The 23,119-nt window shown below is 40.4% G+C and overlaps 1 protein-coding gene across 3 annotated transcripts in view; it reads right to left on the bottom strand.

The window, feature by feature from the left end:
* Nucleotides 1-23,119, bottom strand: part of HAPLN1 (hyaluronan and proteoglycan link protein 1) — a 58,652-nt gene that overhangs the window by 13,020 nt on the left and 22,513 nt on the right. For 2 of the 3 annotated variants that reach the window (XM_082191731.1, XM_082191729.1), the window contains one exon: nt 9,394-9,519. In XM_082191731.1, the coding sequence (XP_082047857.1) occupies nt 9,394-9,493 (100 nt within the window). In that variant the 5' untranslated portion in view covers nt 9,494-9,519. Of the gene's footprint in view, nt 1-9,393; nt 9,520-10,064; nt 10,151-23,119 lie in introns of those variants that run through there. The other variant, XM_082191730.1, reaches the window with a different exon arrangement.

Consider the following 23,119-nt stretch of genomic DNA (forward strand, 5'->3'; position numbering starts at 1 on the left):
GACCCACTCATGGTCTAGGAACATACTTGCCAGCTGCACAATACTGGGGATAGCAGATTCGAGATTCAGACATGTCATGAAGATAAAGTGGAAACTAAATGTGTGTGCAGGCAGATGGTTCCAAATGACTAAAGCAGTGAGGCAAGTCACACAATGCACAGCAAGCCAAATACAAAAGTCCTTTAAAAACAAACAAACCACTATACTGTGCTTATACTATTTAGGCATTGATCTCCCTTTACATCTGAGTAATCTGAGGCACAGCAATGTGACTAGTGAATACATGGCACAAATGCTTAAGCATGATAACACATAGTAATAAAGAGAGCATCTCAGAGAACTTCTCATTTGTAGTCAAAGAAGTCCCATTCAGGGTTTCCTACCGAGAATTCCTCCCCTTCTCTGTACAAATGACAGTCCTTAACCTTTAATTAAGGGGCAATTACAAGTGTAGATAAAATGGCCTATCCAAAACAATTTGTCTTTTCCAAGTGGTCTGCATTAGCAGTAGATCACCATCGAGGGTGCTGTATTAGGCTCAAGGACATGGACTTTAAATCAACTTTTTGTACATAGCATGCAAAGGCACAGAACTCTTATGCTTTGTTCGATTGCTTGCTTATATTTAGAGCTTAAGGTAAAACAATATAGTCCTATGAGAAATACTGACTATCACTCTAACCTTGCATAAAATTAAATTTTTGATGGTATAAAGTAAAGTGCATTTATATGGAGTGAATTTATATGAAGCTTGCTTTTTCATCCAAATTTAATGGCTCCAATTCATTGACAAAGTTTTGGGTGGCTAAGCAAGGAAGCTGTCCTCCACCACTGAGTTTGGAAGGAGAATGACCACTATGTGCCTACAGCACTTCCCCTGACATAAGCAGTAGCAGGACAGCAACGTGTCATTTCCATATATAGTTATCATATTATAATGACATTGTAAGTCTTCCACTGCCATGCATCTTGCAATCCTGATTTTTTAAATATACGAACATAATTTCATTGCTTGACACAGGACTAAAAGTGGTTTTGTGGGTAAGCGTCATAGCTCAGTGGCAGAGTATCTGCTCTAGGAGGCTTAGTTTGATCAGAATCGAGTATACACTTCCAGAGTTAATGCTAAATACATTACATCTGATAAATGAGCCACTGTAGCTGCTACAGGGCCATGAAAATTTGTGTCCTGGGCTTTTTAGAGTGGTTGCCAGATGTGTGCTTTTTTCCAGCTCTCATACCCCACTACTTGGTTTTCATTATTTGGATTGATTTTAGTAATGAAGAATAGACTAGAAATATTTTAAACAAACAAACAAAAATAAGTAAATGGGATCCTCTTTAAGAAGGGTCCTGGTTGCGCACGGGCCCCTGAGACAACCACCGCCAAGTTGAAGGTGCTGGGCATGGCCCAGGCCTTGTCGGTATGGTCCCACAATCACACCAGGCCATTTGAGCCAATCAGTGCAGGTGGCTTTAAAAGCGGCAGAGCAACATGGCTGAGGCACGGTTGGGCGGCTAGGCATTGGCTTAACAAAGTGTGTGGGAGGGGAGCTGCGGCCATCATCCATGAATAAGGGTAAAGGAATCTGGGGGTCCTGGATCTCGTCCCAAATCTGCTTGAGGGGCTAGGGCCATGCCAGGTCCACAGGAACCCCAGGGTGAGCTTCGGTTGGTCTTCATCGATGTTGCTCCCTCGTTTGGTGCTTACCCTTTCAGACTACCAGCCAGAGAGGCAGGAGTCAGTTACAGTCTGTTGCCAATGCCTAAACCAATACCAGTCACTTTGCTGTAATCAATGAAGTTGTGGCCTAAATTTTGCCCATTAACTTAAACCAAAATTATGTGTCAGTGTGAAGTTATTTACTTGGGAAAGGGCTTGGGGGCCTCGGGGCGCAACTGTTTTGAAACACATCCGAAACAGACCAAATCAACAGATCTTTCTTCTGTTTCATACTTCATGTATTGACAGTTACTAGCATAGGATTTATTTATGCCTTATAACAGATTTCAAACTTTTGGGGACTGGCATGTCAACATGTTCAGAAGAGTTGGGCAATAGTTCTTTGCAAAAACCTTGGTCCAGTTTGTGAGTCATGAGTGTTTCACAGTATGTTTCTGCCTTGGGGATAACAGTGGTATGCCCAAAGCTGAAAATGACACAGCCCAGCTGGTAGAGTAACTCTCCTCCAGTGCCCTTTTGATCCCTGTTCTCTTACATATTTTGCAAAGAAAATAAAAACCCTAGCTGCAGATACAACTGTCTCTTAGCATTACATATACTGGGGAAGACAAGCCAGTGAATCATCACACATCCTCATGCTGTAAAAGAAATGGTGAGCTCACTGCAGCCTGAAAGTGGTTGAAAAGGAAGTGTTTCTGTTAAGGAGGAAAAAGCACACACATGTGGCTCTCACATGTACCACTGAGAAACTGACTCCTGAAAAAAGTTTCTTAATTTAGGAGAGGGATGAGGAACATGTGGCGTTCCACATATTGTTTGACTACAGTTCGCATCAGCCCTAGCCAGCACGGGCAATGGTAAGGGATAATGGGCTTTATAGTCCAAACATCTGGAGAACAACAAGTTCCACATTCTCAATTTAGGACCTGGAGTGGGGAGGCATCTAAAGCTGGTAGTCACTTAAATAGTGTTCCATATTCAGTTACAGAGAGAGAGAGGCTAGAAATCTGCACACCAGATTAGCAAGGAAACAATAAAACAGCAGGAAAAGTATATTTGATGGGAATAAGGAATGAAAGCAGCATGATATATGTCTGGGAATTAGACTACAAAGCGTTCAGACTGGTTTCTAAAAGATGAGCAATTCCGCAGTTCTTCATTCCATGTACCCATGCATGCCCATGGATGACATGGGTTTTTTTGGTGGGGGGGGGGAGAGAAGCAGAAGTCACATATATTTATCTACTACTATACTTATAAAACAATTTGGGTTAATGAAATTTTTAGCATCAGAGGAAAAGACTGTGCTACAAGAAATGTGACAAATTAAAAGCTCCAGGGATTGCTGCTTTGCATAAAAAAATTTCAACCCATATTTATGTTCGACGTATATAAAAGAGACAAGCTGATATGAAAACTGTCACACTTTGAGATTGAGATATAAAGTTTCCCAAACACTTCTAGATTGTTGGTAGACAAATGAAATGGGGAAAAAACTTTTAATAGTCTATACATGAAATGAATCTATATTTTGTATATAAACACTATGCTAGGTAATTGTAGTTTTCATTACAGTCCACATTTTCTTAAGATAAAGGAACCTTCCACATCCCTGAGACATCTAGACCTGCTGCATTTTGGGAATTTTCCTGTAGGGGGAAACAGAACATTTCTCTCAGAAACTCTTGATAGGGCATATCTGACACAAGTTATGCACAATCCCATGCATGTCTACCCTGCAGGTAAGTCCCACTGTTTGTGAGGGTTTTACTCCCATGTAGATCTAAACCTTAAACTAGTTTAATGATAATTCCCTTTTACCATGGATTCCTAGCATTATTTGGGCAAAGTCATGAAAATTACGCTTTTATAAAACTTACACGTAAGTTTATAATGTGCTTATGCTTTTTATCACAATTGTTTGACATATATAGACCAGTGCAGCCAAAGTACTTGGATTTTTGATTATTATTTATTTTGGCTTCAGAAAAACAGCACCAGCATAAATCAGTAATTTTGATTGAATTCATTTGTGTACCAAGCTCAAATATGTATGGCCATGTTAGCTATTTAATGAATGTTTATTTCCAACTGTCCTGCATATTGTGACTGTTCTATTGAGTTCAGTTGGATTTTGAAATAATACTTATTCGTCTGCAACAAAAACTTGCATTACTGAGAGGCAAATATTATCATAAAATTTAAAGCTGACTGGAAGTTGTTCTTTTTTTAGTTCTTGAACATGAACCGTTTTGGATCCAATTGATTTTTGTTTGGCTAAAGTAATTACATTTGCTCAAATAAGTACATTAGTCAATATGGTTGCTGTTTGGGCTAAAGTATCCAGGCATCACATCTTTGCATGAATGTACAATGCACTTTCTACCCAAAATTAGTCAACACCATCAATTATATTTTTATCTCACAATTCCACCAAAATTTCAAGGTGGCATACATGCTTCAGCCTTTCCCCTCTTCTCATCCCCACAACAAGTAGGTTATGCTGATAGTGATTATCTGGCGATTTGAACCTGGATCTTTCGGGTTAGAGGGACTTTAAACCACAGGTAAACAAAACTAAAGGTGAACATGCAGCAGGCTGGCACACACTGCTGATATTGTGACTGCTTCGCTCCTCCTCCACTCCTGCTGCACAGTCAACTAAGCCATAGTCTGGCTTAGTGTTACATCCAAACCTGGGCTTGTGGTTTGTTTTCCTCAGACCATGAAAACTAAACCTTGGATAGTTCTCATGGTTTGTTTGAAGAAAGACACCACAAACCTGAGTTCAGATATAACTCTAAGTCAGGCTATGGCTAAGTTCCCAGAAGCATAGTAAGAGCAGAGAAGCACCTAAAAATTCAGCAGTATGCCTCAGTACTTTCATTTAACTATAGTTTAAAATGATGTGCAAACCAGGATTGGAAACAACTGGTGCTATATGATAAAAAGCTGAACTTTCCTTAATATATAAAAAGTGTCCTGAAAATTGGGTCTAACAAAGTAAAATTGCATGATTCACCTTTCCACATCCAATCTTCTCATTTGCTTACAGAAGCTATTTTCATTTTTAATTTTAAAAAGACTGAGTTACTTGGGATCACAAATGAAACATGAAATAAAACAGAATAAATTGATCTTAAGTGGCATACCCAATGACCCAGATGTATTTTCCCCATCTTAAATGAAGTTTATTCCCAAGTAAGTGTACCTGGTTCTCAAAGTAATTAAGGAGCATTTCTAGAGTCATTTTAATCTAGGCTGGAAATGGTCCCCCATAATGCTGACTCTAGATGAAGGGGAGCTGAGGAGAGGTGGGTGCCAAAGGGGGGCAGATGAGTGCAGGGCAGGCAGAATTCTTAGCTTGCCGCAAGAAGCCTAAACCCAGTTAGTTGTTAGGTGTGCCCTGGCTCAAAAGATGAGCTCAACATTGCTCTGTGGTTCTTTAAGTAGAGGATATCCTGTGTAGGACAAGTGAAGAAAGTGTGCTCAATGAAATGGATCACACATTCCATTCACAGTTATTTCAAGTCTGGTGAGTGTGTGACACTCCATCACATGTCTTGGTCAAGGCACACACTGGCAGGTTGTGTCTCTCCTGGAAGGGGCTAGTGCCTCCCTTGGGAGGCCAGCTTCATGGCTTTTAATTTTGTAGGGGTTTCTTTTTCCATGTTTCTGAACTGAGAATCTTTTGGTATCAGATGCCCAGTCAGCAAAATCATTTTATATTCATTTGGCTTCCTTCAGTCTGCTTAGTTTATTTCTGTCTATGCTGCTATTCCTAAGCATATCAGACTTCCCTCCCCACTCTCCACATTATTGTTGTAAGGATTAATGCCAGATGGGGCCTCTGATACACAGTCTCTCATTAGCTGGAGATCTAGATGTCAGATGGAACAGACCGAGTTCAAATTAAACTGATCCTATCTGTAAATACAAATATAGATGGAAGAGGAAATAAAGACATTGTATCCTTTAACTGTTTAACACACCCACAGTTTAGCAACTGCAAACTGTGTAAAATGGCAGGCTGTTGTTGTTGTTTTAAAAATCTATCCCACCCATTTCTCCAAATGAACATTAACCAGGGGCTGCCATTGCTGCTCACTTTGCTTTGCCTGCCAGCCCCATCTAACCCCAACTCCTGCCCCCCAAACCCATCTCCTTACTTGTTGCCAAAGCCATCCTGTCCCCTCACTCCTTACCAAAGTCGTCTCCAACCCTTACAACTTGCCAACCTACATTCCCCTTAAAGCTTGCCAAAGTCCTCCCCCCCCTTCCCCTTTGACCAGGGATGGAGAACCTTTTCTCATGGAAAGACCAGATCTTTATACCCCCTGTGCTGGGTGAGGCAGCCCAACTGTCAATCACCTGATGTCACCATGATGCCATACACCTCTGTAGCAGGGAGGTTTACAAAGCCCTTACACACACACACACACACACACACACACACACACACACTACTTCAACTTCTAGTTGTGAAAGTTTGAAGAAGGTGGATGGTGGTGGGAATGTCTGCCGGGATTGCTATATTAGCATTGGTTTCTGCAGGTGTTGACACCCTGTTGACTTTGCAAGGTGAGAACTGGGTCATGACTATTTTGTCTGGTCCTACCTGTAGTGTTTGGGAGTTACTCGTGCGTAATCCTGCTCCGTTTGAGCATCGGATTGCCTGGTTAAACCCTCCGGACTACGCAGCCCATCTTAGCGTGGCTGCCCTTAGTCACTCGTAGAATCTGTCTGTGGGTGTTTCTTAAAGCGTTGCCAACATAAGAGTTGTTTGACGCCCAATCGTTTCCGCCTCTCACTGCGCAGGAGTCTCCTGCACAGGGTGGGCGTGGGCAGCGGGGTGCTTGGGCTCTCCTCGCTAACTTCCAACGAAGAGTCCTGGAGCCCCTGCACCTCCCTGTCCCGTTCCTCTCCTGGATCCCTGGTGTTACACTCATTCTCTTCCCCTTCTTCCCGGCTGAGTCTCCCTCTGGCGCTTGGACCTTCCCCTGCAGAATCAGAGACCCTCTCCTTCTCCCTTGCCTCTGATGGCAGTTCCCTGACACTACCCATGCATAGTAGCCATGTGACATGCCTGGACCATAGGCTTGTTCTGTCCATCCTTAGTATTAAATACTCACTGGCACTTGAATCTTGTTTTAAAAAACAAACAAACCAAAACCCCCCACAATAATTGTAATTATGCTGTGAAAAAACCACTGGCTACAACCTAGTCAAAAGTACTCTCAGAATCTACAACACTATAGAAGTACTTTGGGGAAATTACCAAGTGGTATATGCTAAAAACTGAGGGATGCAAATTATTAAAGAGAAGATTTCAGTTGTGTGCTGCTGCAACATTCAGTGGTCATAATTCCACCACATCTGAAGCCCTGTCTTCTCTTGCATCTGATCATGCAGCCCCCCCCCATATTAGCACACTGTTCAAGGCTACTCTCCCCTAGATTATTCTCTGACACTCCCTTCCACTAAGATCTACTTCCTTTTGGTTAGTTGCCTGGTGTTAAGCTGCCCTTTACACCCTTTTTTTGTTTAGCAAACAAGTGGCACCTTGAAGTTTAGCACATTTTAATGGCGTGAATGGCATGAATTTTCGTGTCCACTTCATCAGATACAGAAAGTGTTAACCTCAGTTCCAGGTACACCTCCCATGGATTGTAAGCAGCAAGTTCAGAGGGAAATGCAATGCAGAAAATGTCACACAGTGTCCATTCAATTCAATTAAAATAAAGACGTGTCCCTTCACAACAGCAACGATAAGTAATAACACAATCTGCTTAACAATGTTGTTAATTAACATTGATGGACAGGAAACCATTGTTTCTGTTTAGACCCATAGTGCCTGGTATTCTTGATGAATTGGATTTCAGTGGCTTCACACTGGTGTCTTCCTTTGAAATGTGCTTATTCAAGTTTGGTTATCTTAAAGACCAGTAACTGAGAATCCTGGTAGGCCACAATGTTCTCCTAATAGATTCTTTTATTTAGCTGAACCTCTGTGTTAGTCAGTGGGCAGCTTAAAATGTTAGCAATGTGTACAAGAAAGCCATGAACAGTTAATCATAATAAAGTAAAGAGAGAAAGTCTACCACTCTGTTTCCTTTTCGGAAGCCCTTTGTATGGAGGAAGGATATAGACTGAGCCACAGGATTGGGGCTGAATAGTGTGAGAACTAAAGTTTTATGGACATGCTGAAAGTTCTGCATTTGAACCTGTGCATTGTCACTGGGAATACTACCAGATAAATTCCAACTGCTGTAGGTTTCCTTCAGAAGCAGCTCTTTTGTGCTTTATTACTAACCAAGGGTTCAGCAGTAGTTTGCTGCTTGAAAGGGACGTTACAAAGAGGCAACAAGGTTTCCTGATAAAATTAAAATAGAAGTGTTGTCACTTGCAAAGCCTTTTATTACATCCCTCTTCCCTAATTCCTCCAGAGAAGGTCATGGTTTAAGTTCATAGTGAGGACATGCTCTGAGGTATAAGTAACACATCTACAGTAACAAATTAAAAGCAACATATTTAAAAATATGTTATACATCAAGTGTTTAGAAAGTTTCCTTTGCTCAAGAGGCACATGCTGATATGAAGTTATGGTCCAAAAAGAAATATTATCAACTGGACAACACCTGCAAAGGAAAGAGCTAAATTCTTCAGAATGAACCAGTTAATACACACTAAAAAGGCCATTGCTTTTGTATTTTGATTTACACCTTCTTTTAACCACTCATCTTGCACTCCTTTCCAGTGTCACTTTCCATTACCACACCAATCCGGTGCAATTTCTTTTTTGACCTTGAAGATAGTGCCTGGTGCCTGGAGACTCTCAGCTCCTGAAATCTTCACTGAGAGAACTGCAAATGCTAAACCCTTCTTGGTGTCAAAATGTAGTGTGGTGCGTGCTTATAAAAAGTGCAAACACTGTGGGGATTTTTTGGTTGTTGTTTTTTAAGTAGCATGGAACCTCCAAACTTTAAATGGCACCCATGGGCTGCATTATTTAAGTTGTCAAAATTGGATGTATACAAATGAAAGAAGCCATAGATGTATTTTATTCTGCCTGTCATTTTTGCATAAATAAATGTTTTGGCTTGCTTCATACAGGATGACCCTCAAACTGCTAAAACTGGAGCTGAAAAACAGCTGCATTGCACTGCAGCCTCAAAGCTTCATACAGCCAGCTGTAAGCTTTAGAATTCAAATGGATATACACGATTATGCAGAGGGACAACATACCACTGTATATGAGTGAAAGCTATGGGAAAAAGCATCTATTTGTTGAGGTAAGTCACTTTTTATACTGCTTGAGTTTTCAACTGATGTCTCATTTTTCAATACAGTGTCTTAATACAGTCATTTACCTGTGAAAGGGAAGTCTTTGCTTATATGATGTGTTTTAGATCATATTTTTTCTGCAGTAAGGCCAATACTTTTCTGGCTAAACTAATTGCTTGCTTGCTTCTTTCAATATGCATGCACTCTTATTTTAACAAATACTGTTTCTGTCTCAGAAATAGTCATTAGATTGCACACGGAAAAAAATGCATTTCAGATTTAAAAGCAGGTTTCATTGCTCAGAGTACAATAATGCAGCACAGCAGCAAGCTATCTAATCCTTTTCTTTTTTTAAAAAAAAGATGCAAGTCATAAAATTTCAGCATAACATCACAAGTGCAGCTTAAATTCCTTTTTTAACTTACCGTGGATGTGAATAATTCTGTCATGCTCCAGTGTGAAGTTGGCAGCATGATGATCAGCCCAGCAGAAAGAAATCAACACCAGGAAAAGTAGACTCTTCATCTTTTATAGCTCAGGAATCTTCTTTACTGTAAGAGTACCACATACAAAGAAGCTGGTGAAATTTGGAAAGCTTAACAGTGATGCAATGCACAACTTGTTACAGCCCATCATTTTCTCATTGCTCTATGAAAATTTAACCCACTGTGCTTGAAAAGTTAGCAGTGAGTGACTTTTCAAGCAGCATTTTAAAGTTAATCCTCTTATTAGAGAGTTAGCTGCAGAGACTATTAACTGATGCTTAATTGAGATATGCTTGCAGTTGAATAATTTTGTCCATTAAAAGTATAATAAGAACTGAAATAACACAATCATCTTCTCCAGATGCTAAAATAAGCAATGGTTGTGATTCTTAAATGCATAGTGGACTTTGGTTTGTTGAATTTATTCTATTTATTTTCTTTAAACAATCATGTTCTATATCTCTCCAATATAGTATGTATTGCACGCACACACACACACACACACACACACACACACACACACTCTCTAGCATAGGGTGTAATGTCTTCGTCAAACCTAAGGAGCATAGAGACTGACCAATAAAGGCATACTTTATTTCAGGTACACTTACCATTTTAGAGTCTACAGTGAAATGTTGAAAACCATGCACAAAGTAGGTTAGAGTTGCATGTGCTGCCACTGCAGTTGCCCTGATTGATTTTTCATTCATTTCTATCTAGAATGCTGACGCACTAAATTGTGTGCCAGGTAGGGTCTCTGCAGTCAGCAGAGCTGCTGAGCGCTGCAGGGGAAAATCTCTGCCAGCCTCAGAGTAGTAATTAGGCAAATGAAGACCCGATATAGATAAGAGGACACAAAATGCAAGGGCTCTGATGCAGAAGGTTCAGCCTGTCATCTTCTCTAGAGGCATCGTTTTCATAACTAGGCATTCACTGTCCTTTTCAAATGTGCTTGGAAATAATTTATTGTGGCCAGAATAGATTCAGCCGATAAAAAAGAACAAGGCCGATACAATCTGCATCAAAACTTAGGGAGTATCTGCACTTAGGGTGCAGAGCAAAACTACAGATCAAAGCCTCGTTAAATTTGGAGGCAAAGAAGCTCCGTCAGAATCTTATTCTAGTCCAGATTTTACAGACTATGTCTGCATTCGCTCCCAGCTGTTTTGCAGGCTAACATGAGCTGCTGATCTTGCAAATACAGCAAAGGCTGTTTGCAGTCGGATGCCATGGCCTGTACACTGCAATGGCATCCCGAGCCAATCTATGATGTTGTACTGCTGCAGGAGGATACTGGCAGCATTGCTGCACTGGCAGTAATCACTATAACTCACAGCAGCTGGGCACAGAGCAAAAATTACAGAGGGAAGTCTTGAGGCAATGTGAATTCCATTTCAACCTCTGGGGAACTGGCTCCATCAGTAGAAGCCTGTCTACTTAATATATTTGGTACTAGGAAAACTTAGAAAGCTGCAGCTGGCAGCCAATAGAGTGCAATAATTTTGCCCGCTTTGCTAAGTGCCCTGATCCAATGGCATGTGTATAAAATAGTTGGGATAATGGATGTGTAGCCCTGGACAGAAAATTGATTATAGCGCTGATCAACATTCCACAAAGAGGAGGGACAGGTTGGTGACCTTTGTGTATTCCTGACATCCATGGAGGGGCTTATCTGAATTGGAGTGCTCAAGTATGCTCTGTGATTAAGAGAGAAGTGCTTAGCCAGAGAGAGACAGAACAATGTATGTGGGGTCTGTGTGCATGTGTCATCTGTCAGAGGGAGAGATGCAATTGGGCAGAGAAAGACAGGTGGTCTTTAGGGCTGGGTGATATATCAATATATCATCCAAAACCGCTTTGAAGTCCATATCGTGATAACAGTTTCACAATTTTCGACCTGGCAATGAGGAAAAACCATGAAGCCAGCTGACGCTTCTCTCGATTCCTGCAGCCCATGTTAACTCTGCCAGCTCAGCTTACCCCTGCCTCATGCAAGGGGCAGCAAATCACAAGAGTAGGTGCTGGCAAAAAATCACGATACAGGGAAAGCCATGAAGCCAGCCAAAGCCACTACACAGCTCTATCGTTATTTCAGGCATTGTAATATATTGGTATATTGCAATGTTAAGCTGGTGATATATCACAATGTTGAAAACCAGATATTGCTTGGCCCTAGTAGTCTGTAAGGGGTAGGGGTGGGGAAGGAAGGCATATCTTTGAGGTCTATGAGAGGAGCGATGTTTGTGTGCCGTGTGTGCAAGACACAGTATGGTGTGCCCATCTAGTACACTTTCCCCTGGTCCTGGGGGATGCTTCCTTTTGTCATTAGTCAACAACAGCATCATTCTCTCTGTGTGTAATTACACATTGTGTATTTAATTGCTGTGACTTGCCCAAAGATCACAGGTAATGAAGGGCAGGATATGAATCAAACAAACAAAATCCTTATGCAATAAATACCTCAAATTTCTCCTCCATCCACTTCTTTTAGGACAATTCCAACAGTCTTGTGACTGTTAGAAGAACAGAAGTGGTTCTCTCAAGGACGTATCAATCAACACTAGTTTATTTTAGATGCTGCAGGTCGTATTTATTTATCACATTCTCAACTGACTGGCAGCCTAAGGAATTGCAACAGAATTGAGAAAACATTTGAGATGGCCTATTCCAAAGGACCCCTTGATTTGAATACAAGAGGTCTGACTCACTATCCCATGTAGGAGAAGATTTACAATTTTATAAATTGGCTTTAATTGGTTTTGCTTTGCCAAGAGACACAATGTTTGAAAGACGTCTCATTTTCCATTACAGTCACTGATTTTTATGCCAATGATGGCTACAGAGGGTCTAAAACACAGTGAGGGCTTCAAGGACTTAATGGGGCATGCCAAACTAGATAGATTTGCAACACTAAATGTTTACCAGGGGTACATTCCTGCTTGAAGTGATAATGGGCAAGCGCTGTTAGAGATGTAGAAAACCTCTCCCTTTATTTCTGCACACTATTCTGTTTGTGTTACAATCACTATGCTCTCAGAAATCTATGGAAAGTCTGTAGAATGCCTTAAGTGCCCTTGTTTTTCCAAACAACTTTTGCACATGATGAACTTCTTTCCCCTCATAAAAACAAGTTGCACAAACTGATGTAGATTATACAAGCAGGCTACTTCATGCAAGTTGTCATAGACAAACACACGCATGATTTGGTTGGGTGCACAACAACTTCCACATCTGCATGAGTACATGCACAGTTCAAGAAAAATTGTATCTGCAAGCAAATGCACAGAAACTGTTTTGTAAAGTTCCAGGTACAGGCTCAAGGAAAACTGTTTTGCTTGCTAATTATGTAAGTCAAATTAAATGGTCCTTGCCTCTGTATGTTGCTTTGATTTACTGTGGGAAAGATTCATCGCACTGTTACTGAGATGTCGGTAGACACAATATTTTATATACAATGCTAATGGATTTTGATTTTTTTTTTTAAAAAAATATCAAACATAAGTAGGATGAATTACACTCCTCTGATGAATTCTTTTAGTCTTTATTCAGACTAAACAAGACATTGAAACCCGGATTACTTTTTAGATTGCATTTCCAGAATGTTAGAAATAGACAATTAAAATAGGTAGATAGGGCACTGGGTTTCAATATTTTTTAACTGATGGCTGATAGATTTTCTTTTTGTGTTTTGTACATTGCCCTAAGGTCCTTTGGAGGAAGAGCAATTCATAAATATTAAAAATACATAAAATATAACATTGGGTGGCTTTAACAAGCAAAAAAAGAAAATAGGAGTTGGCCCAAAGAATAGGAAAATAAAAAGAAGAGGCAAGAACACCTTAAATTGGTGTTCTTAAAATTGGAAGTTGATTATGGGGTATAATACGCCAATTGCACCCATATTCAGCGTACACTCTCACACTTTTTTCCAATGGAAATTTCTCAAGCTGTTCATTCTTCATATGCTTTTTCAAATGATGTTTTATCAGATCAGAGTTGCTACTGGAACAAGGCATTGCAAAATTAATGTTACCCCTGAAAATACTAGAAGCCAAAATTCATTGGCCATATTACATACCAGGTCTACAATTTTTTTGAGCACCAGTTTGAGATCTTTCCTCTTCCTTTGGTTTGACCTTTACCAAATCACTTGGCATCTCTATTTTAATTTACTTTGGGTGGTATTCAAGAAGCATTACTCAGAATACACCCACAGAAATTAATGAATATTACTGAATTAGGTTTATTAATTTCAGTAGGTCTACACTGAGTAAAACTTGAATACCACCTCTTGTCTTTGACGACAACACATTTTTGGCATGAAAATTTGAAACGGAAGAATAATTGAAGGCCATAGTTTGCAGCCAGCATATAAGAGGAGTTCCCATTGATAAAATGTTTACTATTGAACCATTAATTATCGAGTGGCAGTCTTACATTGCACTTACTCAGTTAGTCAATATATCATTAGAGTTGTATCAGCTTTTAATTTTTACAGAATTAAGGATGGATTTCTTTTTATAAAAAACTTATTGTAAATTTTCTGCATGTCCAATTCATAAATCACAGCATGGAAAGTAAATGGAGGAAAGCCAGTTTTTCTTGTGAGGACATTAGCAATTTATATCGACAGCTTTGATTTTCATTTGATGGCCTTATAATCCACATCATGACTGCTCTGGGATTTTCCTCATTCAGTTATTGCAGGCGATACGATGCCGCCTAGTCAATTCAGCACTTGTGTGGTGGAAGTAATAACCAAAAGAAGTCCAGCCTGTTGATATAATGCAGAGGCTGACAACCTTTTCCGAGGATGGGCCAGTCGATGCTCTGTCCATCAGAGGATGGGCTGAAGCGTGTGTGTGTGCGCACGCTCTTCTGGGTCGGAGGAGTGTGCATGCACACACGCTATTTCCGGCATACATCTGGGTTGGAGGAGTGCCTGTGTGCATGCACACAGGCGCCATCAACCCGGAAGTCTGTCCCTGCACCACACCACACCATGCCACGCTGGTAAGAGTGGGGGGCAGGGGCGGCGGGGGGCAGTAGGGGTCGCCATGGGCTGGTTAGACAAGACTTGTGGGCTGCTACCAGCCCATGGGCCTTAGGTTGCCGACCCCTGATATAATGTAATGCTGGTGCAGATATTTTCAGGTCTACACAGTGACATTTTGCAATCAAAAAATAATGGCTGCATATATTTGAAAATGCTTTGTGTGAATCTTGGTAAACAGCTCTACAACACTCACAAGCTTTAGTCAGATGCACAAGCAGTTATGGATAATGTGATCATTCAGGAGCAAGATATGTGGGAGAGTCATTTGCATCCATTAGTTCAGTGTTTGCATCCAAACTGATTCCTCTTGGAGTCATTCATGAACACAAACTGTTCTATTAGACTTCACTCTTAATTTTACAATGGAAGCTAGGAGGAGAAACAGGAACACTTGTTTTTATTTGATAATTTGGGTAGCAGTGATTCGGTAACTCTATTAACCACGGACCAATTTTGAAATGATGGCTTTATGAAAGATAAAAATGTTAACACAGATACAGGGATTTTTTTGGTGGAAGATCTGTTGCTTCAGTAGCTTTGCTTCTCTTTCCTAAAACAAACATGAGACTCTCTAATAACCAGGGTATAATGTACTGTAATCTCTCCTAATTCAACTTTCCTACTTCACCCTGCCTCTTTCTAAAAGTGAAAGGTCACACAAGTTTTTCTGACATACTTTATTTAATAGTGCATTGTGTGTGGTTGTTTATTTACGGTACTCGCTGTCCACAGTCCTACTGTATTCAATGGTGTTTATCCCTAGGTAGTTTTCAAGCCTAAAATTCCTGCCTAGATATTTAATCTAGTTGAGAGCTGTTAGTTTGCTTTCTTGAGGTCAGGTGACATTTTGTTCCTACAGGAGCACCTAATTCTACTAAACATCAGAGAGGTATTTTAACATTTATATTTTGGAATGTGATATTCACAAGATCATAACAGTATATTATATCATTGTCCCTATGTCTTTTGAAGTACTTCTGTATGCACCCTTATAATATTGCTGGAATATTGTAAATTCATAATAGGCAAATAGTCTTCATACCAAAGAAGACTAATGAATTGATATTTTAGTTTATTTTAGGTAAGACTAAAACTATCATCATAATTTTTGTTCTGCAGACAAAGAAGACCAGCAGTCTTACTATTCAAAGAAGAATTCAAGATATTTTTTAAAACCACAATACACAATCCATTTTAATAAGGTATTAATCAATTGCATGGAGGGTAATCTTTGTGACTGGATCTCATCTCTTTTGTGTGAAGTTGGAGGAGGAGGAAGAGAAAAGGGTCTACTGCATTTGTGTCATCACTCCCATTGCCTCAAAATCCCTCCAGGTTCCCTTTACAAATCTAAGACTGCATACATGGGGAAGGAAGTATGTGGGGAGACAGTCACCCCACCTGAGAAGACCACAGAGATTTCACAGGAGAGGCAATACAGCCTGAAGCTATGGACTTTTTCTGCCGTTGTCTTTTGTGTGGTGCAAGCTCCAAAGGAAGAAGTAGTAGAAAACCATAATGTGGCTTCGCTGGAGTTGCCTGACCAGGAACAGGAAGAAAGCCACAAGGAGATTTGGTGCTAATTATGGAGAAAGAGTGCACTGCATGCTTTTATCCAGGAAGCCATCATAGAGAAATCAATGTCATTGATTCTAATGCTGAAGCCAAAGGTAGGAACAAGGAAAATGCCTGCAATAACCTAAAGTATCCTGAGATGCTGTTGGAAATGATGCTCTCAGTATGTTTTTCCATCTAATGCAAGAACCAAACAATGTTGTTAAGGATGTGGAAAACTATTTCTTGAACAAGTATTGTTCTTGAATAATAGTTGATCCCAACTCAGTTATTGCCAGTAAAGTATTTTCTTAGCCATCAGGACCAGCTAACTCAACAAAGACACCTCTACATCAAATTGAATTAAATGAACCAGATACTTTAATATTCTTTTCAAGGTTCTGTTTTGCTCTTGACTGGCTGGCCAAGTGAGCAAAGATACTTTATTTAAAAATATAAGAAAAACTCATTGCAATGAGAGAAGCTGTGTAAGTTAACCCAAGATACTGAGATGCAATTGAATACTCTTCACAGACACTGGAGAAGATAGTGTTGATAATAAAGCCTTGGCTGTATGCACAGCACAGAGACAGAAAAGTGTAACAGATTCAGCAATCTTGGCTTTGTTCATTCATAAGTTCCACTTGTAAACCTAAAAGGATTCTATAAAAACTTATGACATTTATGGATTATCAGTCAAATGCCCCTGATAAAATATTGCTAGCCAAGCAGCAAAAATCAGCATGATTACTCAACAAAGCTTAGAAACCCAAATAATCCTGGACATTTCAGTAGCTTTTGTCTAACTCAGGGGTCTGCAACCTTTAAGACAAAAAGAGCCACTTGGACCCGTTTCCGAAGAAAAAACAACAACTGGGAGCCGCAAAACCATTGCGACATTTAAAACAAATATATCTCTGGAGCCACGATCTGACAGCGGGCGGGAAGGTGACGTTGGGACGGTGCATGACTAACGCATGCACCGCCCCCATGCAACGTCACAGCCAGTACAGCGCCCGCCACAGTGAGGAGTGTCGGGGTGCACAATGTGCCTCCTCCCCTCGCTAGTATCTGCCCCGGAGCCGCAGCAAAGATGTAAAAGAGCCACATGCGGCTCCGGAGCCGCAGGTTGCAGACCCCTGGTCTAACTGCTCATCAGTTGTTTTGAAAGACCCAGAAGAGAGTCTATCCTTCAAAAGATGCTTCAGACATTAGAAATACAAGCTAAACATAAATATCTATATTCCAGTTCAATTAAATAGTGGCAGTGAAAACAAATGAAACTCTGCCTTGAAACCTATGTTGATTCTGCATGTTACCTTTATGCCACCCTGAACTGCTGTATTGGACTCAGTTAGAATAATTTTTTGTTATGGTTATGAAGCTTCCATAGTGGACTGATACTTACTCCATTAGCTAACAGAAGAAAATGACTCCAATCTCTGCTGCTCTCTAAAAAAGGTAAGCAAACAATTATAGGTGGCATTGGTCCTTAGGCAATCTGCTTTGGTTCATCTTGCCCTGTACTATTTTTATAGGTGAAATATAGGAACATCGTGATATAGATTTGGCCTAACAATGTCCTGTCAGCCTGAATTCATGAACATCTCACAGCCACTCTAACTGCCTATCATCTTCAAGACTATTCTGGATGCAAGCCTTCAAAGTCCAATTATTACTTGCACAGAGTCTTGGATGCCTGAAACTTTGATAAAATATCTTATAAATCTCTACCCAATGTCTTCCTCCTACAGAAACTGGATCCAACAAAGAAGTATTTGTAACAAAGATTTTGCTATGTCTGGCCAAACTCCAGAAGAAAGATACAACAAAAAGACTTCTGAGAAAAAAATTATAATTTTTCTCAGAAAAATTATTACACGTCATGTGCATCGAAGTTGCCAAACCAATTAACCAGCCAGAAGGATTACTGTTAATAGCACCAGTTTTCCTATAACTTGATATTGCTGGATAGTTTTGATAAACTGCAAAAGCATTTTTAGTTTGCTTTCTGTTGCCACCCTGGAACTTTTCTTTATTAGTGCCACTTTGTTTTCTACGATTCGTTGCAAAAGAAGGAAAACAACTTTTCTGTTTGTATATGTTGATAATATAATTTTGGTTACTGAGAACAAACAAGATTGTACAAAAACAAGATTGGGTGCAGGCCTGGACAGGACATATGTCCTGACTGTGACAAAGGTGACCTGTGTGCTTGCTTGCTTGCTTGCTTGCTTGCTTGATTAACAGATGTTGGGAACTTCAAGGTCCCTGCTCTCCCTTCTTATGGTCTTTGTCCTGGACCGGGAGACTCCAATAGAGAGCATCCATGTCAAGAAGGAGGGCAAGTGGGCACTCTATCAAATGACAGGGCAGGAGTTACATGGAGCAGGGCCTTTTCACTGGTGGTGTCCATTTTATGCCTTACTTTCCCCAGACCTGTTCTCTTTTGGCCTGTATTTTGGAGCTTTATAATTTAGGAAGAGTTTGGAAGAACTGCTTGACAAGTCTTATCAGTTGCTGACGTATGAGCGGATTTTATTTGCTGCTATTCTGGGCTTCTGGTGCACCAGGGTTTACACCAGCATAATAGAGTTGGCCAGGATGCCAGAAGGGATACAATTTATGAGCTTTCTCCATTATCAGCACAGCAGTACACTGAATGGTGACACCAGGGACCTAGAAGGTGCAGGGCTTGTCAGTCCAACCCCTGCACAGTCTCATCAAGGCTGACCTTAAAGCAATTGGAGCAATTGGGCCAAATTGGGCCCCGCAGGCCGCTCCTAAGGGGGCCCCTGCACCAGGGCAATCTAGATGGATTTTATTTATATCTATAAGATTTTGCAGACTTTGGCTGTGAACTGGGGCCCTACCAAAAATAAAATCAAGTTGCACCCCACTGCTTCAGATTGGGCCCCACTGGATAGCCCTGAGTCTCATAGCCTAAGTTGCCCTGCCCTTGCATGAAGTCTTCGGTTTGCAATTTGGGGAGAGGGGAGACTGTGGCACTGGGGAGAGGGCAGGTTGGTGAGGCCCCCTAGACTTAGAGGCCCTAGGCTTCAGCCTACTTAGCCTATACATAAATCCGGCACTGGAACCAACCCTTGTCTGAAGGGTCTATTAAAGGCATGGCTATCTAAATACATATTTTTGAGCGGGTTTCTCTTCTGAATAATATTTGCCAGCTAGATGCATTGTGGTATGAATGGGGATATGAAAAACCTGCTATAGTAACAGCATACTTAGTGGCACTTAACTAGAGATTTAATGCTGTTTGGTGATACAACAGAGGATTTATTTTATTTTATTTTTTGCACTCTGTTAACCTTCTGCTGTGGTTTTTCTCACCTTTAAAAACACTTGGTACATGTTGCAAATGGCACCAGCAAGAGAAAAATTATAAGGCCTAAGTTTTGTGTAGTTCCCAGGTAAACAATTTAGTCACACAACGTTCCACCGAGGGTGAAAATAAATAAGAAACTTCCTGTCTGGGTGTGACAGAATGAAAAGCACTCACAAGAAAATCCCAAATGGGCAAAGCACATCTGTTTACATGTGTATGTGTGTCTCTGACTAGGGGAGCATAAAGGACCTTCTTAACAAAGTGTATTGGTTCTGAATACTCAACAGGGAAAAAATGCAGACACATTATTTAATGAAGTGGAATATTCATACAGCAATAAGCAAAATCTTTCCCAAGTGTCAAAGAGTGTTATAGATTATCATTGCTTTAGTTCTGATGCATGGCTAAGCTACATTATTGATTGATAGCCTCAGATGAATCTGTATTTGCCTGGGCTTCACCGATTGGCAGACTGAAGTACTGAAAATGCTGGGATATTTCCCAGTCTGTTAGAAAGAACCCTGGAATTTGGTAAATGATCCAAGACTTATTGTTTATTAGACAAGTGTATGCTTGCAACAAGGAATCTCCCCCAGGGAAAAATCTCTCTAACCAGTTCAGGGATTTGAAGGGAGGGAGGAGACGTGTTACTCATTCCTGTTCCCATGGACAGTATAAAGGACACTGATGCTTTTCTCCCCCAAAACAGTAAACTCAGAAACCCTACTCAGGTGTTCACTTCCATAGGTCCCCAGAACACGCTCCTCCATTGTTCCCTTCCCTGCTACAATGTATTGAAAAGTACTGTAGGTCTGAACAGGATATCTTGTTGTGTTAAGTGGAACATGCTCAGAATCTTTCACATGAATGGGGGATCCATTCACATGGAGGATTCTAAGGGTTGACAATACAACACACTAAAGCTTCCCCCTTCAGATCTTCCTACTCAAGATGTAAAGGGCTGCAGCTGCACCCCATGGGAGCAGGAATGACTAACATGTCTCCTCCCTCCCTTCAAATCCCTGAACTGGTTAGAGAGATTTTTCCCTGGGGGAGATTCCTTGTTGCAAGCATATAGCCCAAGACACCACTGATGATGCTAAAAATCTGAAAGGGAGACAATTGTGCACCTGTCTCCTAGAACAGATGGAATAAATGTGTAGGGCACTCACGATGTGAAGAAGTGTAGCCGTGCTTCTGGCCTCACTTCTGACATCATATTCTTGGGCTAGAACAGCAGTGTGACCCCACTTCTTGCACTGCTTCTTGACTTCCTTTACACCATGTAATGTGTGAAGGGATCTCAAGTGTACACTGAAACACTTATGGCATTTACTCCATGAGCTAGGAAGCTGAAGCTTTGTACATACATAGTCCAATATACCCTTATTTCTGTAAAAGTCTGAAGGGGAGACATTTATGCAACCATTTCCTGAACTAGGAGACTCCTAATATAATTTCGAAATGGTAACCATCAGTGCCAAATTTTCGCATAGGCTAGGTAAACTACAGCTCAAGGGCTCAGACTATGAGGGGCCTCTAAATACAACCTCACCAGCACTAGGTTTTACATATATAATGCTCTTTTGGGATGGGGAGGGGGGGTAATACTATGGGGCTTCTAAAACTTGACATAGCTTAGGGCCTCAGCATGTCTTAATCTGGCCCTAGATATCATACCTCCCAAGCCCTTCAGAAAGATAAAAGTTCCTATACACGTACAATACACACTGATAACTAGAGAAGTCTGAAAGGCAGACATTTGGCTCTCCCTAGAAATAGGAGACAATAACTGTACCCCAAACACTATAGCTCTGTAAATGAAGTATTTTCAACATAAATCTAACAGGTTTCCAAAATTATTCTCAATATTCATCATTCTGCATTAATGGTAATGTAAGAAAACAGGGAACACCTTATCATGCAAATGTGTTTGCTTACACTATAGACCTAACTAGCAGGTATTTTTAGAAGATGGTCACTTTGAAGACAAGAATGCATAGCAATGGAGGAAGAGGACTGGTGCTCCTCAGCAGCCACAGATTTGGCCTCAGGACTTCCAATTGCATATTCCAGCACTATAATGTGTATAATAATTCTACATTATCTGTTATGTTGTGCTTATTAGGCCTTGATTACTGTATATTTTTATTATATTGAAAAAAATCATATCCTTTTATCATTGTTGTGTTTTGTTCTTGTAAATGTAAACTTTCTTGCAAGAATATCTATGCTCATATGTATGGTAAACAAAAAACAAGCCTATAAAACAGAATAAAAACATACATGAGGGGAAAAGTGTTCTTGTAATTTCTGTTCAAGATAATTTTACACATTATGCATGGGATTCAACTAAGTTTTATTCAGAGCAGATCCAAAGAAGTGAATGAACATGCCTAAATGAGGCCTATTGATTTCAATAGGCCTACTCTGGGTAAAAAAACACGGTTGAATAACAACCAGCTGTCATTTATATCAAGAGGGTAAATACATTGCTAGGACAGGTAGATATTTTGTAATACAAATATCAAATCAAATCAAATCTTGAGATGTCTCATAAAAGAAATCTGAGTACAATGGATATCTGTTATCATTTAAATGTGTGGTGGATATAAAGATGTGATAGTAAGCAAATGACGTGTACAGGCTCCTTGCCAACCTGCTAGGTTCTACAGAGGAGAACAATAGGCTGTTTTCCAAATAACGAAGTATTTCTCAGCTTCTATATGTCAGATTTGTACACACACGGTCCCACATATATTCTGCCAATCTAATTTATTCTAGGTAATGGATTTGATTATATCTGACTAAATGAACACCACTGAAAGTGAACTTGTATTCTTTGTTCCTTTCTCCTAAAAGTAAGCACTTTTTTTTTGCGGGGGCGGTGGGGTCTGCCACACTCCAGGAAGTTTCCAGCAATTGGTAATTGTCTTTGGGTAGCAGACAGCCTATGATCAAACACAGTAGCTGCATGTAGATGTTTGGAAGCCATGGATAAGACAAAGCAAGATCCTTGATTAAGATTCAGAGACCCCAGTAGAGCTATGTACATACAAGTATGCTGCATATGCACATTGATTCTCCCTGTGCAACTGGGAGCCTCTCACTTGTACTTCTATTTGAACATGCAGAGTCCATGTGCATATAATTGTTCAGATCTATGTAGGAGACACTGAGAGTGAGGATGGCAGGTCCCCCACTCTCCATGTTTATTGAACACCTGAAAGGGCTTGTTGAATGGAAAGTTGTCCCCCCCCCCCACTTCATCCACATTTAAACATTTGTAGCTGGCTGGATAAAATTATATGAAAATCTGAAACATACTTTAATTTCATTTGCAAGCTCTTTAAGCTGTGATGTCGTTCTAAGACTTGGTCCACCAGCAAATGATTAAGCTTGGGATCTACCAAACACAGAGCCAATATAGCATCACTGTCTGTTATATTCTGCTGGCACAGCAAGGATGTTCTATCACTAATGTGTAGGTTTGCTGAAGAGTCAGCAGCTCATGTAAATATGCATCAACAGTTAATAGAATAATTGTTTTACAATCCTAGTGCATATTTATTAAAGCGTACTTGAATGGATGTGCTGACCTATCTGATTTTAAATTGCCGCATCTTTGCAATATTTAAATTAAATGCAAGCATCCTGCTTGGCCTAATGGTTTTGCTCCTGCGAGTAAGCATATGGCTTGTTGGAGCTGAGAT

The sequence above is a fragment of the Podarcis vaucheri genome (assembly GCF_965113315.1).
Source record: "Podarcis vaucheri genome assembly, chromosome: 11".
Lineage (NCBI taxonomy): Eukaryota > Metazoa > Chordata > Lepidosauria > Squamata > Lacertidae > Podarcis > Podarcis vaucheri.